The sequence below is a fragment of the Anser cygnoides genome, chromosome 26 (assembly GCF_040182565.1).
Source record: "Anser cygnoides isolate HZ-2024a breed goose chromosome 26, Taihu_goose_T2T_genome, whole genome shotgun sequence".
NCBI lineage: Eukaryota > Metazoa > Chordata > Aves > Anseriformes > Anatidae > Anser > Anser cygnoides.
Window position 1 is genome coordinate 2,840,478 of NC_089898.1, and position 17,302 is coordinate 2,857,779.

Here is a 17,302-nt window from a genome sequence, read left to right on the forward strand (position 1 = left end):
TCTACTCAAGAAAGGCACAACTCTGATAGACTGGGGAATCAGGTGCTCCCACTTCTGAAAATTTCCTAACTGTGGTGTAAATAACATACAATGTAAAACGATCTGGTGAGAGTTGATCTGTGCGTGCTACCTATACTTGCAAAGCAGGCAGCTGAGATATATTACACATAATTAAGTGTGATTAAGAAAGTTACTTTCTAGTGTTCTGTAATTGTTGATGAATTTACTGGAAATTCAAAAATCAACATATTTGCATTCAGTGACACCATGTATTACTGAATGATTTTTTTTAGTGATAAGATTGATCAGAGCAGTCCTGAAGGAGAAAAGGAAGAGCTGGAACAGGTCCACTGTAGCAGTCGATGTTGAGTGCCAGTACTTTACTGCTATGGGAATGCAGTAAAGCATGCATTCTGCTGAGTGGTCCCTATAGGTCCTTTTACTGATCTTACCACAGAGAGGTGTGTTGTAAAAACGGAATAAGAGAATTCTCATTGAAGCCCCTGAGAGCTTCAGTGCTGAGAAAAGTCAGGTTAAGTGTTTCAGTTTCCCTACAATGTTTCCGTTTTTAATAGCTACTTCTCTCTTTAAAACTTCTGGGAAGAGACAAGGGGGCTAAAGAAATTTCTTTGGCTTTATTCTCATGTATGCTGGATAATACTGTATGTATTTTTACATCTTTGGGTTGTTTTGAAGCTTTGCTCATATGCTGAAGAGGCTTCAAAATCTCTGTTGTAGGGCACTAATACAGGGGAAGATTGTGAGAGGCTAAAAGCAGGAGTAAGGGGTCCAGTTTCTTTCCCTTTTCCTGGTGTTCAGAATCCGGATCTTATATATGCACTTGAAATTATATCAAGATCTCTGAAGGATTTAAATGTACAAACAAAAATGCTTTTTTCTACTTTGATTCTCCTTATGCTGCTGCATTTTTCTTTGTTGAATTGGAATGAATCTCCCATTTTAGGAAGTCTGCTTCCTGTATTCCGAACAGCCCTTTTAATATGAGACAACACTAATATGAGTTGTCAAAGCTCATAGGGAGTTTTGTCTGCAAGGACTGAAATACAGTATCTGAAAGACACAAAAAATGCTAATAAGTATTTAATTTATTTCTTTTGAACTGCTATTTGCTTTGTTTGTGCCATATATAGTAAGTGCCTGAGCAGCTTTCATTATTTTATTATCGCTTCCACCAATTCTGTTTTGCTGCACACAGTAACGTTAATTTGCTCACTTTGAGTTTGTTCTGCCACTTGATTACAAGAGCTAGAGGAAACAACCAGCCATCTGAGCTCCTTCAATGAATGCTTAATTAGAGGATTCATTAGCTTTGTTTACTCTTTGGATCAAGACTCCAAACTAGGCCACAAAATGTGATGGCAGATTACTTCTTGTGGTTAGATCTTAATTCCCAGAATCAATTAAATAGGTGATCTACGTTTGTCAGATTCCAGCAATTAAAGATAAAAAGGTTCTTGGGCAAATAATCTGAAGCTACCTTGCCAGCTGCAGAGCAACGTGCATGTCTTGAACAAGCCCACTCAGCCCGTTCTGAAAGAGATTTATTCCTCTGCAAAATCTCATGAGCGGGTCTTCTGCCAACAAGAGAAGCAAGGAGTTAGACTGAGGCACATGGTAGGAGTTTGCCTAAATTGGCACTGGCCCGTAGGCTTCACTGAAGCCCTGCCAGTTTAGGCTAGCTGAGGATCTGAGCCTCAGCTTTTAAAACATTTTGTCTCCTTGTGGATGATCTTACACGAAGCTGTCACCTGAGAAGTGTTTTGTGATGCCCTAAAATCCAAGAATAGTTGTTGACACCTCCCTGTGCCGTTATACGATAGTGTTTTCTGCCCGCAGTATGTACTCGCGTGTCAAGCAATGAACTCAGATCTGAGACATTCTCATCAGTACGAGTTGTGTTAAGGGGCAAAGACAAAGTGAACCCTAAGTGTTGGTGTGCACCAGAGAGTTGTTCTGGGAGACCAGCTCTCACTACTGCACTTTTAAATGCTCAGTGATGATAATTATGTGTATGTAGTGTTACTGTTAGTGATAAGTGCAAGGAAGAGGCTGCATACAGTTAAGAGCATATGAAAGGCTCATAACTCAGGCAGAGGCTCTGTTTCCTTCCAAAAACTTGCCATCATGCGTGACAATAAAGATAAAATGGGAGTCAAAACCCGTATATATTTGTGATCTGCAGGCATAATCGAAAGGCAGAGAGATCTTATGTCTGTGGTCTGCAGGAACTTAAGCATGGTCTGAGTTCTCCATTACCAGGATGGGTGCTTCCTTTGGTTGCAGAATCTAGAAGAAGAGTTGAGGAATTCATCTGCTGTAACTCAATTATTTTTTGAAATTTTATGAGATTCTTCTTACTGCATAAGTACCAATAAAATTTGTGGAGTGTACATAAAGCCACCTCTACCTTTAATATATATAATCTTCCCATGCACAGAAGTGCAAGCATTTTTTAGCAAGATATAAGCATCCCATTATTTAGTAGTCTGGCACGGACAGCTGACCATAAAACACAGATGGAAAGCGAGCAGTAAAACTGTCTGACTGTACTGCAGTGTGGTGAATGGTTAAGCTTCATAGCAGCGAGCTGAAGTTGCTCAGCTCTGCAGCATATGAATAAAAATTATTGAACTTCTGCAGCCCGTGCACCCAATTTCCTACATCAGATCTTCTTGCATGAATCAGATTCTTGGTATTGTATTTGATAATCAAGGGTGATAGTCAAGGACGTACGCCTGGGTGCGATGGAATAGGGAATGCATCCCAGTGCTCCAGTTTTATGCTAATATAACCTCACTGAAGCATTTGCAGAGGTCTGCAGAGGTTTAATCTCTGGCACTACTCCTAGAGGGAAATCGGCTTTGCACCACTCTAATGCAGGACTATTTGTAAATTAAACAGCCTGGTTGACAGTGCCTGTAAGGCTCTCGTAGCATGTATTAGTGTGTTCTTGATTATACTGCTTAAGGGCAGATGAGAAGTTACTGTTTTTTCTTATTTGTGCAAATTTTTCAGAGAAATAGCAACTACCATTAAAAAAACCTGTTAACTCTTTTTGAATGTGGGGGAGAAAAAATTGCTTAAAAGCAAAAGAAACTGCTAAACTGGAACACTGAAGCTTCATGAATCACAGGCAGATCAGTTAGTAATGAGAGCATGATGCGGGTGTGCTTCAGGGAGCCCTGCGCAGGGACTAAGCAGTGCCTGCTGCCTTTGGGTGTTCCACGATCATCACCTTCCTTAGATCAGGATCTGTCACACCACTCCTTCAAATTTCTGTTATCCTGATATTATCCTCTAAGTCCTTCAGGTGACTGGTGGTATTAGACCCTTTAAAAGCCCTCAGGTTACTAAAAACTTGGAGCATGAGTTTGGCTTTTGTGTAAGCGAAATATTCCTGAAATAACTTCAGAAGTGCCTAGCATTGTAACTAACTAGCCTGCTTATTTGGCATTACCAAAAGCTACTCAGTCGTTTGTTTTAATTACTCCAAAATCTCCAGGGTCGTTGTTGCTGTTGAGCAGATGGTTGTGTTACCTTCTAAGTGATTCCGCTTCCTCTCTGACAGCAGAAGGGGTGCACTTGCATGGGCTGCAGTGTGGGAGATTATTTGCCTATACCTAGCTGGTGCTCTGCAAGTCAGAGAAATTCCTGCAGCAGCTCAAATGAGCGCGGTTTCTAGGTCTCCAGAGTAAGATAGAAGATAAATCTTCAAGGGTCTGCTGATTCACAAACACAGCCATCAGAACTGACTAGAAATTGTATTAACTTTGCTTTTCAAGGAGAGTAACTTGGCCGTTTGTTATGAGGTAGCATAAAGCACTTGATGTTGTAGAGAATAGCTATTGAGTAGACGGGGTATTAGGAAAGATGAGGTAGCCAGATAGATCCTTTTATCTTGCATTTATCTACTTCTGTTGGTAGAATCTATAAGAGGATGTTTGTGAAGCTAAACAAGCGTATTTCAAATACTGAAAGCAAACACGAAAGGTCACGTTTCACCTTTCAGCACAGCACTCTGCCTTTCAGAACAATATAGCTGGGGAGCGGTGTAAAAGCTGCTTGCAGTGAAGAGTTTTATGGGTGGATTCTCACTGCCTCCTGGTTCCTGCCTGATTCCAGATGGGGTGACCTTTGGGAAGGCTGAGTGCTGGTTTGAGCTTTCTGACCTACAGCACATCAGTGTAATGGTTTTATGCTCTTGAAGAGCACTTTTTTTTCTGGTAGATGGGTATCAAAATGATGAAATGAACCTCGAACAAGAAATGACCAGAAGAGAGCCCTTTCCTACAATCTCTTGTCAAGTCTATAATTCACTAAGCTGTCAAACCAAGCCCTTGCTCTTGAGTTGCTCTACCTCTACCAGGTCATGCAGTATAAACCCAGGCAGTTCTGTATTTTGAGCTGTAATTCTTGGAAATTCTCAATTGGTAAAGGTATTCTCTGACCTCTGGGCAAAAGGACCGAATAACTTCTAAAATTTCTAGGATTGGCACATTTACTAAATCAGAATCAAGAACATTGTTGTTGCGCCTAAGCGGTGCTGAGCATCTAAAATTTTTATGAGACTGTGGTTGTTTCAGAACTGAATCCCATATACAACATTTAGTACCTTTCTTAGCCCAGCATCGGTCATTTATAGCAGGGAATGCCAGCAGAAGAGTAAAACTGATTTCCACATTCCCAGGTTAGCAGAGGCTCGGAGGCTGTGAATGCTGGACTTGTTTAGCTGGGGAGAGGAGCTTTCAATTAAAAATTGCCTGTTGCCATGCTGTAGTAGGAAACTGAGAGCCAGTTGGCACGTCTCAGAGCCTGGCTGATAAACAGGCGCTGCCATGGTGGCTGGAGGATGTTCTCCTTCAGCACATTTTCTAAGCAGCCTCCAGAAGCTGAGGTGCTGTAGATGTACAATCAGATATTAGTTATCCAGCTCTGATGAGTCAGTCCTGAACAGGGAGATGTGCTTATTTCATCTGCCCAAAGATACATTTTTCTTTTCTTTTCAGCACCAGCAGGAACTAGTCAAGCCTCCTATGTTAAACACAAGATGGGATGGTAACAGTTAACCTCTGCATTACTGCACCACGTTCTGTGACGCTACAGAGGCTGGCAGCTTTCAGTGGCACCTCACAAGTGGTATGAGTAGTTTATATGCTGTCACTATTTAGAGGAATAATCCCTTGTGTATCTGCTTTTACTGTGTTGTTGGGAAATGTTTCCTTTACGTTCACGGGCTACAAGATATAATAAAACTGGTTGTACCCAGATTTAAGGAAGTTCTTTGTGTAGTCATCAAGAAATCAGGTGGTACTCCTGAAATATTTACAGCTCCTTCCTTCTGGAAGGCAACAGCTTAGAATTCATCTTCCATGCCTCAAATTTCCAGCTACCATTTTTCCTTTCCAGATCATGCTTTCCTAATTACATTGCAAGTGCTCAATAGCAGGCACTCTGTCCGAATTTATATATGTACAGTATCTAGTGTGCTTGTGGGCCTCCACAATGTGTGGCAATGGTAATAAAAATAAAGCATTAAAGTAGCACTTCTTGATCCATTAAGATAATGGTTTGTCATCAGGAGGAACACGCTTTTAAAAATTTCACTAAAGAAATTTGTACAAGCTCTAAGATGTACTTCTGCTTTGAAGTACTGGGAAAAAGGTTCCAAGCTTTTTTATGATTTCAGGAAAAGATACATAGTTGTTTTTAATACCCGTTGCATATTCAAGATGGAAAGCAGTTTTTCATTAATTCTTCTTTTTTAACTTCAATAGTGGGTACAAGCAACTTGTTTTTTAATCTTTTGAGTGTGTGTGTGAAGAGAGCAAAGAGGAAACGGTCACAGTATCCACGATGTCTGCTTCTGTTAGATCAAAGTTAAGGACGCGTAACTCTCTGTAAGGCTGGGCTACGTCCTCTGTTTTATTTGTTAAAATGACTTGTGAGCATGGCAGCATTTCCAGTAAGCTGAGGAAAGAAGCGGCACAAGCTGGGTTGTTCCTGTAACTAACACAATCTTTAAATCTGGGAGCATCTGAGGCTTGAGTTTAAGACCAGTAAGCCTGGAGATCAGATGTTGAGAAAATTGGCTGCTGCTGTGAGTCTGCAGAAAAGAGAAGCCATTCTGCCAGCTCGCAGCCCTGGTCCAGCTGCTCCTGTGGCCACTAGAAAGCAAACGCCTTTGTAGGCTCAGCATGGTCAGAGAGGTGAAGGTGCACCTTGGGGATGTGTGTGGGATGAGTGAGGGGGAGGAAAGGAGGAGTTATTTCTTCCAGTAGTGCAGCCGGAGTGAAACAGGAGGCGACCTACTGAGTTCAGTGCTCCCCAGGGCTTGCTACTGCTGTGCTCAGAAAAAAGAACGCATTGCAGATTTCATTTAGGCTGGCCAAGACTGTTCAGCTGCATCTAGGGCTTGCCTTGAGGGGCAGAGTTACTATCCATATAATCTGACCTAAATCATTCCTTCAGGAGGCTTGCCACGCTTCGGAGCAGCCTGCTCTGGACTGAGAAGTGCTGTGCACAGTGAGGAAGGAAAAGGCCCAAGGGAAGGGTTAATTTGGGATTTGCAATTCCCTGGGGGCAGACCGCAGCGTTTGGAGCTCTGTGCACCCTGCCAGCGCCTCCTGTTGGGAATTCACCCCGGTGGAGCTGCAATTTAGGGGGAGAGGAGAGGGCAGAAAGGCAGCCGAGACATTTTTTTCTTGGACTTTTCAAGGAATCTGTCTGCATGAGGTGAAATAAAGGGCCTAGGATTGCTGTGTCAGGGACAGCAGAGGCAGCTGCAGCCTAAGGGGAACTTAAGCAAAGTTTCTCTGCGTCCTTTGGGGGAGGATGGGGAAAAGGGGGATTTTACCATTTTTCCAAATGGAAAAGGAAGGAGCAGCCCCTCTCGCATTAACCCTTGGCAGTGTCCTCTGCCTGTCACTGCAGGGGTGTGGAGGTAGGACCTGGCATTTCTACCTGTACCAGGAATTTATTGTTAGAGCCCTGCTATAGGCAGGGAAGGGAAGGAAGAGGGAGAAGTGATCGTCTGAGTGGCTGCTGTCAAGTGGAGCTTCGAGAAAGCATTACTCAGTCTGCCTCTTCTCTCCACCCTCTGGGAAGCTGCTGCTTCTGCAGCAGGTCCGGTTCCTGGCAAAAGTTCAGCACTGCAGCAACTTTCCAGGAGAAGGGAGGGAGAGAGGAGGAGAGTCCCGCATAGAGGAGGAGCTACCATGTCCCAGGCTCCCTTTGGACAGAAGCATAACTGCTAAAAGCAAGAAAAATATGCAAAGGGCAAGCCTCTTTCGTATCCAGGAGCAGTGAGTGCTCTGCACCAACTTCCGTATAGTTAACAGAAGTTTTCAGTGGCCTTATCACTGCCAGACCTCACCCCAAGAGCTAGTGTTTGTGATTGATACTGCATAAAATTCTTCCCCAGAGTAGCTAAAAATGATGCAGCAAAATGGGGTGATGGGAGTATCCGTGGGATCGGAACAGTTTTAGCCCAGGAAGGTGTTCTTTTCTGAGTGCCCCGAGAGGAGGTTCAGGTGAAACTGGGGGGGAAGCAGGAAGAAAATGTTCATTTTGGGGGAGAGGGGTAAATAGACAACATACAAAAGAGGGAGGTGTTAAATCAGGAATAGAGAGGTGGGGTGCCAACAGGTGGGAAATCAGGACAGACCTAGCAGAAACTGAGCAAAGGGCTGAGAAGTGAGCGCGTGGGCTTTGTACAATTGTGTGTCTCTTCTCCCTTGCCTCCCACAGCCTTCGCCAAGCGCTGCATTCAAGGCAGTGTTTGTGGACACCGAGTGCTTCTCCCACTGAGCCCAGATTGCAGGAACGGAGAGCACGTCCCCCGTGGGAGTGGGAAGAGCCCAGTCTCCAACTCCGGTCTGCATGGAGGGGGATTAAGTTCTCCGCCTGCAACCAGCCTTGCACACAGAGCAACTGTTGGGTGACAAAGGAAGCTTGCGACTCCTTTCCCACCTGCACCTTTAGGTGCCTCCTGCTGGAGAGCAGCGGTAGGTGTGTGGGGCTGGACGTGCAGCGCTTCGTGGCCCTGCTGTTCCTTTTCTATCCTGTGCAAGGTAGTGAAGGCACTGGTGTACAGCCGCAGGGGAGATGGGGTGTAGGAGAGGAGGCGTCAGCTGCTCAGCTGCTCCCCGTGAGTGGGAGGTGAGCGTGGCAGTGGGAGTTAATGGCTTTTCTGCAGCTCGGAGGGAGCAGAGTCGCTTCTCCTGACTGCGGTGGGGAGATAACGGGCTGGGGGGGGGCAGCTTTGATGCTTTCCCTGGAGCAGACCCTGGGGAGGCAACGGAGGGAGCTGTGACTCTGCGATTATTTGCAGGGAGATTTCTGGACAGGAGGAGACCAGCTCTCTGTGTGAGTGGCTCCGGCTTGGCTGCAATGTCTCCTGCAGCGATGGCTCCCAGGGACGGGCAGGCCTGGTGCTGGCAGCCGGGGAGGGGCGGTGGCTGCTGCCAGCCCCCCTCTGCCGCAGGAGGCTGCTGAGTCACTCCTGCAGCGCCTGCTCCTCTCTGAACCTCCAGGCTTTCCTAGGCACCCGCAGTGAGACTGGTGGAGACAGCGCAGCCTCTTTATCTCTAGCCCTTTCTCCTCTCTCTGTCGTTTTTGTTCCCCTTCTGGGTCCCAACCAAAGGAAGACATTGCTTTATAATTTTTTTTTTAAAGCTATAGCCACCATAAGGTGATGCTGAATCTATTTCTTTGATAATAGATCTTCCCATTCCTCTAGAGAGCAGCAATAATATTTGATGAATACAGTGAGTGCTGCAGCAATTTTCTTCTTTAAAGGAGCCCTACTGAGCATTGAATCAGCAATTATTATCCAGCGGGCAGACATTTCTTGGAAGAAGGGCTGGGGTGTGGGGGAGAGACATGATTTTTTTTTTGTTTTTTTTTTTTTTGCAGAAATAAGCAGCAATAAAGTACTTTGTACTGCTGCTTTCCGCTGCCTGCTGTACAAGCTATTCCTCTAACCTCTTTTTCCTTAGGGGTTGCTGCAGAACTTGTTGGTAAAACTCTTCAGAACTGCCCAGCATGCAGCTTTAGGGAGGATGCTCTGCAGGGAGGTGAAGCATGTGCAGGACTGTGGTTGTTTTACAGAAGCAGGGGCTTGGGGAGAAATGGGTGCTGGCTGAACGCTGATGACCAGCATAGACAAAGCTTCCATCAGTGTTTCACTGTTCTCTCAAGCATTAGTGCTCTTTAAACATTCACATCTGCACTACCTGATAGGAATTTCATAAATGTGATGGTCCTGGTCTCCTGAAAATCTAAGTACTTGTTTGAGCCAGTGGATGATGACTCATTGCTTTGTGCCTTACAGCTCTATATTGAACTCCCCTATAGCCTTACCTCCTCCATATCAGTACAAAGATATTAGCACTACTTTGTCTTAAGATAAGCTCATACTAACTATTTTAAAATCCTGTTTTAATTTGTTCAGAACTTCTATATGTAATCTTTTTAAAATTAACTTCTGCTTTAGAAGTTCTTTGGGCTTGCTATATTTTTAAAACTGGGGCTTGAAATTTCATAATGCTGGGTATTATTTCATTTGTATCTGTCTGTTACAAAGAAGCCTTTTAATTATGATCATAGTTTTTTTTTCCAGAACACTTGTAGATTCATACAAATATACCAAAATATTATACTAATATACTTATTTTATTCTTTTCCTTTAGTGTTTAATGCCCTGTACTGTTTACAGCATGCAGTCCAAATTCTGCATTTAATACCATTAGGTTTTCTATTTTTTCCCCCATGGGCTCACACTAATTGATTCTAAAATGCATTAAATGGTTGAAATATATGCAAGGGAAAACATTCCATTATTTAATGAGCCACTCAAAGTCAGCTCCTCGTCCTCCAATGTTTATGAAAAAGCAAGGCCAATTGTAGCCAGCCCCACAATAAGTCTGGCTCGTTGGCTTTTCCTAGCCTAAAATCTTCACCTTAAAATAGAGCCATGAGACCAGCAGGGTTTATTAGGTACACAAAAAGAAATAAAAATTAAAAAAATCTCAATCATCAGTCCCTGCTGCTTCTAACTCTAGCATTAATTCTAGTTCAGTGCTTGCTGCTAGCTACAAATCTAAATTTAGCCAGTTGGCCTTGGCGCAAACCCACTCTGAGTCCTATCATGTCCGTATCCCAACATGTTTGGGAACATAATTTTGGTGGGAAATCTACTAGAGTGATAATAACTTGAGAACTTGTTTCTGAGCTCTGAAGTCCTGGCTACTCCAGGAGCTGCTGTTTGGAAAAACAGGGGAAAAAAACTTTCTTTTACCAGCCTGTGTTCCAGCATCTGCTCACATACTTATTGTTTCCTTTTTCAGATCTATTTTTATCCCAGCCATTCCTAGCTGCACATCTTTAGGGATATGCAGATGTTACATAATGAATAAGTCATTTTCCTTGTAGAACGACAAGAGGAGGGGAGGCTTGAATTAGGAAATCTTTCTTGTCAAGTTCTGCAGTTTTCATAAAGTTATTTATATAGACAGAAGTATCTATCTGCCTGTAACATCGGTTTTATCAGGCTTCAGCATTTCATTTGGATAGCTCTAAGGGGATTACTCAAGTTAATAAGGAGTGTGTGTAGGAGGACTGCAGGTCTTCCCTTCTGTCTTCCTCCCACACTTCCCATCGAAGTCTCTGAGCCTAGTAAACTGCCTTAGAACACTTGGAACTGAAGCCTATGAATCTTCTCCTGTAGCTAATGGGCAGATCATTCATAGCGCACGTTGTGTAGCTACAAGAGGAGTATTAAAGACCTGGCTCTTGAAATGTAGGAGTTTATCAAAGAAGTGGAATTAAAGGATGGAGAAAAGGAAAGGGGAGAAGCAGCATCAAGGTTTTTCCAGCAATTTAATTTCAATGTGTGTTTCTATGTTTCATTGACTAATAGTAGAGTAAAACGTTGTCTTTCTTTTGTATTTTTCATCTACAGATCTCAAAATGCATTATGAATACTAATCAGGTAAGAAAGAAGAAATTTGGATTGGCCTACCTAAAAAGTAGTTAAAGAATGTTTAAGCCATACTGGCAGTGTTTTCTAAAGATGGGCCTATTGCATTTGCTTATATAAAGACTACAGTCATCTAGCTCCTTATAAGTTGTTCCAAAATTACACCACTGCAAAGTGAGACCAAAACAAGGACGTGTTTGTTAGTCTTATGTTAATTATTTGATTACTGATTTTGGTTAAGATTCTGATCAGTGTCCTGAATAGACAATACTTGCTAGCCTTTCCTGTAGTCTGTCAACGTTTGGAATGATTATGTGCAAAATGAAAACTCTTTCCCCGGGCTAGTACACCAGATATGTAAACCTATCCTATTAAAGGAGTAATTTACTTAACAAGGCACAAAATTGGCTTGCCATCCCATGAATAATTGGAATAAATGTCTGCCATCTGAGCCCTTGCTGCAGTCACTAATGCAGATGGAGATTTGCAAGGTTTGGCTGCACTGTGTGCTAAAAGGGCTCACATGTACAGCTCACACAAACTACCTCTTGGTCTGGGGAGTTACAGATGGGACCCATAAGAATCCCTACACATGCCCAGATACTTATTTTATCTTCCACCAGCCCAACTTAGAAAAAGCTTTATGTTCTGTTGGGATCTGAGGCTCCTTTGTGCATAACATCATTTGTTGTGGAACAACATGTGTGATCTAGTACGTGGGAGCCCCTTTATATATAGGGTATATATATAGGGTATATATATATGCCTCTTATGGGATCAGAGGTCTGGAATTGGGACAGGAATTTGAAACAACTTTTCATTACATGAAATTAATTCATTGGACAGGAAGCAGAACAAACAATACAAAGTTAGGGGTCTGTCTGTCTGCACGTTAGACAACGCTCATTGATGTCCAAGCACCCAGAGCTAAAGTTTGAATCTGAGCTTCAGAGCCAAACGTGTCAGTATGGCAGGCGTCTGTGGCAGACACGTGTATGTTAGTTCCCACAGAAGGTGGGAGTTCATTTGAGGCTTTGTCTAAGTCTTTCAATTTGTTACTGTCATAACAATAAATATAAGGACACTCAGTGGGATTTTGTTTTGGGCAGGTTAACTTCAGATTCTTCAAATGTTGGCTTCCACGATCATTCCAACCACAGCGGTTTTCAAGATCGAGCACTTACCAGTTGCATTGCTGGACCAGTACTGCAGCTAAGATGATAGGTAAGTGCTATAGCTTTGTTTTTCTTGGTAGCATACTGTGAATTATTTATGCCATCTCTTTGTTGTCCTGGTGGCTTGGATGAAGGGAGAAAAATGCATGAGTGTGCGGCTTCATTTATAGACCACATTAACATCAGGTACAAAACAGATGCATCGGCAGGTAGTAGAATCGGTTGCAAGCTGTTGTAAGGATGTGCCGTGCACCTACGTGGACATCATGTGTTAGCTGAAATTGCAGCACCAAGAAATTTGCTAGAGCTCGTCATAGTGGATCTGTTGGGTATAACAGGTATATTTTAGTCTTGTTTCGCTGTGTATCTGGTGTTATATTGGCAGAATAGCTTGGATAAACTATCATGTACATACTGGTTTAAATAGATGTAAGCACGAGCCTCACTTTAAAAAATATAAAGCTTTAATTGAACACTTTTCAGTGTGTGAACCATCTGGCTCCTGTTTCTGTAGTCTCAGAACTGCACAGAATCTTAGTACATGTATCCTCATCACCTCTCTGTAAGGTGATGGCACCCCATTATCCTTGTCCAGCACGTGGGAATTGCACTCATAAATACCCTGGACTATCAAAGAGTTAATTATCTAACATGCTTTCGTGCATTTCTGTGATTTCCACAAAGCACATTTTAGCAATTTTGTAGTCCTAAAGATCTTTGTAGTCATGGCTGTGATTTTCTGAGAATGTTCCTGGGAGAGTGGAAAGGTGAATTTAGTTGTCTGGAGTTTTACATCAACATTGTTACCCCTGAAATACCTTGTTCTTGTGATCTGTAACTGTTGGTTCTTAAAAAAAAAAAAAATAGAGAGATGTTGTTGAATGAGTACGTATTTACATTAATCACAGAGACAAGGCGAGTGTGTTTGATTTTTGATACAAAGTGATATTGTAAAAGGCAGGTGGCTACTCGGCCATAGCCCCGAATTCTGCACATCCTTGTGCACCTTCTATTACTGGCTAAAATAAAGCTTATAATTAAGTAGGTTACTGAAGAGTTTGTAGATTCTATTATACGTGCAGCTGCAGCAACATTTTAAATTCAATTTGTTAAGGGATATAGACATCATCTCTATTAAGTTATAATGTATAACTTAATGTAGGGTAGGAGGGACCATTAGCAAATGCCATATGCTAACCGCAGTCGTGTCCACACTATAATATAAGTTAGGAACAAAGGCGTATTCCCAGATGCAGTTATCTCCTATGGAAGAGACCTATAGGGTCAGCACGCCCATTGTCCATGCAGACATGAGGGAAGAGGTTTGGGTGAGGGAAAGACACAGACAGATGCAAAGCTGTGTGATGGATATGCCTGATTACAGCATGAACAATAGCTGAAGAGAGGTTCATGCAGAGCTTGCTGCTGTGAATTTACTCAAAATTTAATGAGCCCAATCTGCCACCTTTGCATCCAGCAGGAATTTTGCCATTGATTGGAAAGATGGCAGGCTAAGGCCCAATATCAGACACCAGCTAATGTTATTAGTGCACGGCTTTGCTGCTATTCCTTTTAAGAGATAAAAAGCCACCAGTAACGATACTTGCACATGCTCATGTTTGTAGTTTATAGGAAGTTAAGCTGGGGTTGCTGCGTTTTGTGCTCTGCTCTGAAGTGACTGTTCTACCATTACACCTTGTGAAATACCCCTCAGGTGTCCTGACTTTCAGTTCCCTTCTCCTATGCAGTGGCCTGGTTATGAGTCTGCCTTTCTGCCCAGAGAGTAAAACAGAATCTAAGCATCCTGAGGCTGCTCTAATTAGCCCCTACCTTCCAAAAAAACAGGAACAAAACCCTGGCTGATGTACCTTCAGACACCTGGTCTACCTATTTGGTTGTGCTGTTTCCTTCAAAAGCTTTTTACTGGAGTGTTTCAGCCCAATTTAGATTACTTTTCCAGCTACCTTATCTTGCTTTTATTTTAATGGGTATTTGGTATCTCACATTGTTTTGTTGGCTTAGGACAAGACTCCAGTGTACCTCCGTAGCAGAAGTAATGCATGATGTCAAGAAGGAAGCTATGTAGAACATAATTACTTGCAGTCTTCCGAAGTAACTTAGAGTCATATTTAAGGTTAAATTTCATTCTCGGTAGTCATGAAAGCCAATTTGATTAGTAGCTTTATGCACAGAAGTCGCCGCTGATATTAGATTACTGCTGCTTTTTTTCCCAGATTTTTGCCAGTGTTTATTGATTAAGTGTGCTGCTCCAGGCACAAATAAATAAATAAATAAAATCATGTCCTGCAGCTAATCAATGGGCTGGTTTTTAAAAGTCTGCAGATCATGTTACAAGGGCAATTGCTGTTGTGGGTTCAGCAGATGTGGCTGCAAGCTGTGATTTTGGATGCAAATGCGATTTAAAAATAAAGTAGTGTCTCCCTGCATCTCAGCTCTCTGGTTTTAAAAACGGCCTGTTCACACAATCTTGTGCTGGAATGTGTTTGTTTAAACACCTTGTTAAGTGATAAGGCTGGCACAACCAGAAATTTCAGCATTTCTTACTACACTGTATGAGACAAAAAGAATTTCATATCAGAAAAACATAACATTGCATCTTCATTGGCCAATATCATTGGACACAGTACCCCAGTATACACTGGTGAAGAATTGATTATCATTATTTTACGTAGCTGCAAGCAATCTTGCACTCAGTGCAGTTTTGATGGGGGTGAACAATTTAAGGCATCTTCTAACATGCCATAATCATGATTTCTGTCCTTCCCTTGGGTGTGTAAATGTGAACATTTTATTTTGCTCAGTCTGTTTCTCAATTGTGACTTAAGGACATTCTTACCTGTGGCATTTTGACACTGATAATTCTTGAGGGCCCTTCCAGTGTTCACAGAAGGTAATACAGAATGGCTGAAAATGAAATACAGATATTTGAAAGTTTTATAGGAGGAGCTGTATGAGCACAGATTGCCACAGAGATCGTGTTTTAAATTGATAAGGTAAACAAATAATGGTAGAAGTTTTGTCCAAAATGGCACAGTACGGTAAAAGGAAGGCCAATCTGAACCTGTTAGGTTGTCACCCATTAACTGATACTATTGTCCTGCCTTACAACCCCACAAAATAACATAGTATCCATATAAGAAATCAGATAGCAGTGTTGAATCTGATCTCACCCATAATTGTTTAACTCCATCTTCATCAGCAGTCTGTCCTGATAAATTACTGGAACCTAAATTAACTAAAGAAAGTAAGACTTTTTATTGATTTCTATGGACTTTTAATTAGGCCCTCACATAAACCTGCCTGAATTCATTAGAGTTACTGGGGGCTTTTTCAACTATTCTGCCCAATTCAGAAGACTGTTTATGTTCCTAATCTCTTACTAAGTCATCAGGAGGCTTGTGTGGAGTCGAGGATGTCTCTGTGCACCCCCACATTCCCCTACAGAACGGTCATAAATGCTTGGAAAATTTTGAGCTGCCATGACAGTGCTTTTAAGTACAGCAGTGGCTGAGGACCACAGCTGACATTAAATTAACTTTCTCTTCTAAGTATCTGCATATTCAGTACTGTGTTTCAGTGCTCAGCAATGCTTATTTCTGCATGCCTAAGTGTCCTTACTTCTCTTTTCTGCACCTAATGCTTCCTATATTTTACTTGTTCAAATTGATAACAAATGTGTTCCTTTGAAATGCAAAACAGTTGCAGAAACAGAAGCGAGAACTCTGAGTTGGGTCTGAAGCTGTGATGAACCTGTATTTTAATAACAGGTGGGTTAACAGACATGAAAGAAAAAGCGTTTGAGGGAGAGAGGCTTGTCTCATGAGGCTGCTAACATGTTCTCAGCTTCAGCTGCTTTGAACCACCATGTTCCAGTAAACGTTGCATTTCAGCTCAAACCTCTTCCATTATTTCTAAAGGAAGGGGGGATATCTAACCATAGAACACAGAGCCACGGTAAGAAAGTTTATAAAACATCTGAATTATCAAGAATCATCCTACAGGATTTAAATTTTTAGTACCAAGTCACCGTAGGCCAAATCTTGCTTGCTTCTATTTTAGTCAAAGGATGTTTTATAAGAATAGGTTCAAGAGGGATTTGGCCTTGTCTTTCACAAGATCATTTTTGTCTATCGTAGCTGTGGCATGTCTGCAGAAATGTCAGTGTGAATTGTCTAGTGATCAACAGTGACGGCAAAACATGACACTTGTGTGTTTGCAGATAACAGCAAACAAATTGACCTTTCATATCAGGCATGTCAATATACCAAGCAACTCTATTCTTTTGGAAATAAATGCCTTTTCCTGGTTCTTCTCTTCTCTTTCTCTGTCTCTCCCCCACTCCCACCCTTACCCACTTTTTTCAGTAGGCAGAACTAATGGTGGTGATTCAGACATTTCGATTTTGGTTTAGATAGTCTTTAGGTTTGTTGTGGTTTAACCTGGCAGGCAGCTCAGTGCCACACAGCTGTTTGCTCCCCGCACCCCTAGGTAGGATGGGGGAGAGAATGGGGGAAAACAGTAAAAGCTTGTGGGTTGAGATACAGACAGTTAACAGGACAGAAGGAAGAGAAATAATATGATATCCACAAAGCAGGTGATGCATAATGCAATTGCTCACCACCAGCAGACTGATGCCCATCCCATCCCTGAGCGGTGGTCCCCACACCCCCCATATAATTGTTCAGCGTGTCTACATGATGTGGAATATCCCTTTGGCCATCTGGGGTCAGCTGTCCTGCTTCTGTCCCCTCCCAGCTCCTTGTGCACCCGCAGCCTCCTCGCTGGCAGGGCGGTGTGAGAAGCTGAAAAGTCCTTGGCTTAGTGTAAGCACTGCTCTGCAACATTAAAACATCAGCGTGTTATCAACATTATTCTCATCCTAAATCCAAAGCACGGCTCCATATCAGCTCCTAGGAGGAAAATTAAACCTCTTCCAGCTGAAACCAGGACAACATAGCAAGCTACAAACCTTTAGGTTTTGAGCGTTAGTATTCTGAGGATGAGAAGCCAAAGGTTGCTGCATGTTATTACTATTATTGATTGGGAAATAGTGCCTTATCCAAGCTGAATCCTTTGCCTTTAGGTGGCCTTTATTTCTCTACCAAAG

At 42.5% G+C, this 17,302-nt stretch overlaps 1 protein-coding gene across 1 annotated transcript in view; it reads left to right on the forward strand.

Annotated features, from left to right (window-relative positions):
• Positions 1 to 17,302, forward strand: part of DOCK5 (dedicator of cytokinesis 5) — a 121,700-nt gene that overhangs the window by 2,571 nt on the left and 101,827 nt on the right. Inside the window, exons 3-6 of the mRNA XM_013200957.3 lie at positions 5,028 to 5,157; positions 7,768 to 8,024; positions 10,982 to 11,011; positions 12,109 to 12,223. Coding sequence (XP_013056411.3) covers positions 10,997 to 11,011; positions 12,109 to 12,223 — 130 coding nt within the window. The 5' untranslated portion in view covers positions 5,028 to 5,157; positions 7,768 to 8,024; positions 10,982 to 10,996. The remainder of the gene's footprint in view (positions 1 to 5,027; positions 5,158 to 7,767; positions 8,025 to 10,981; positions 11,012 to 12,108; positions 12,224 to 17,302) is intronic.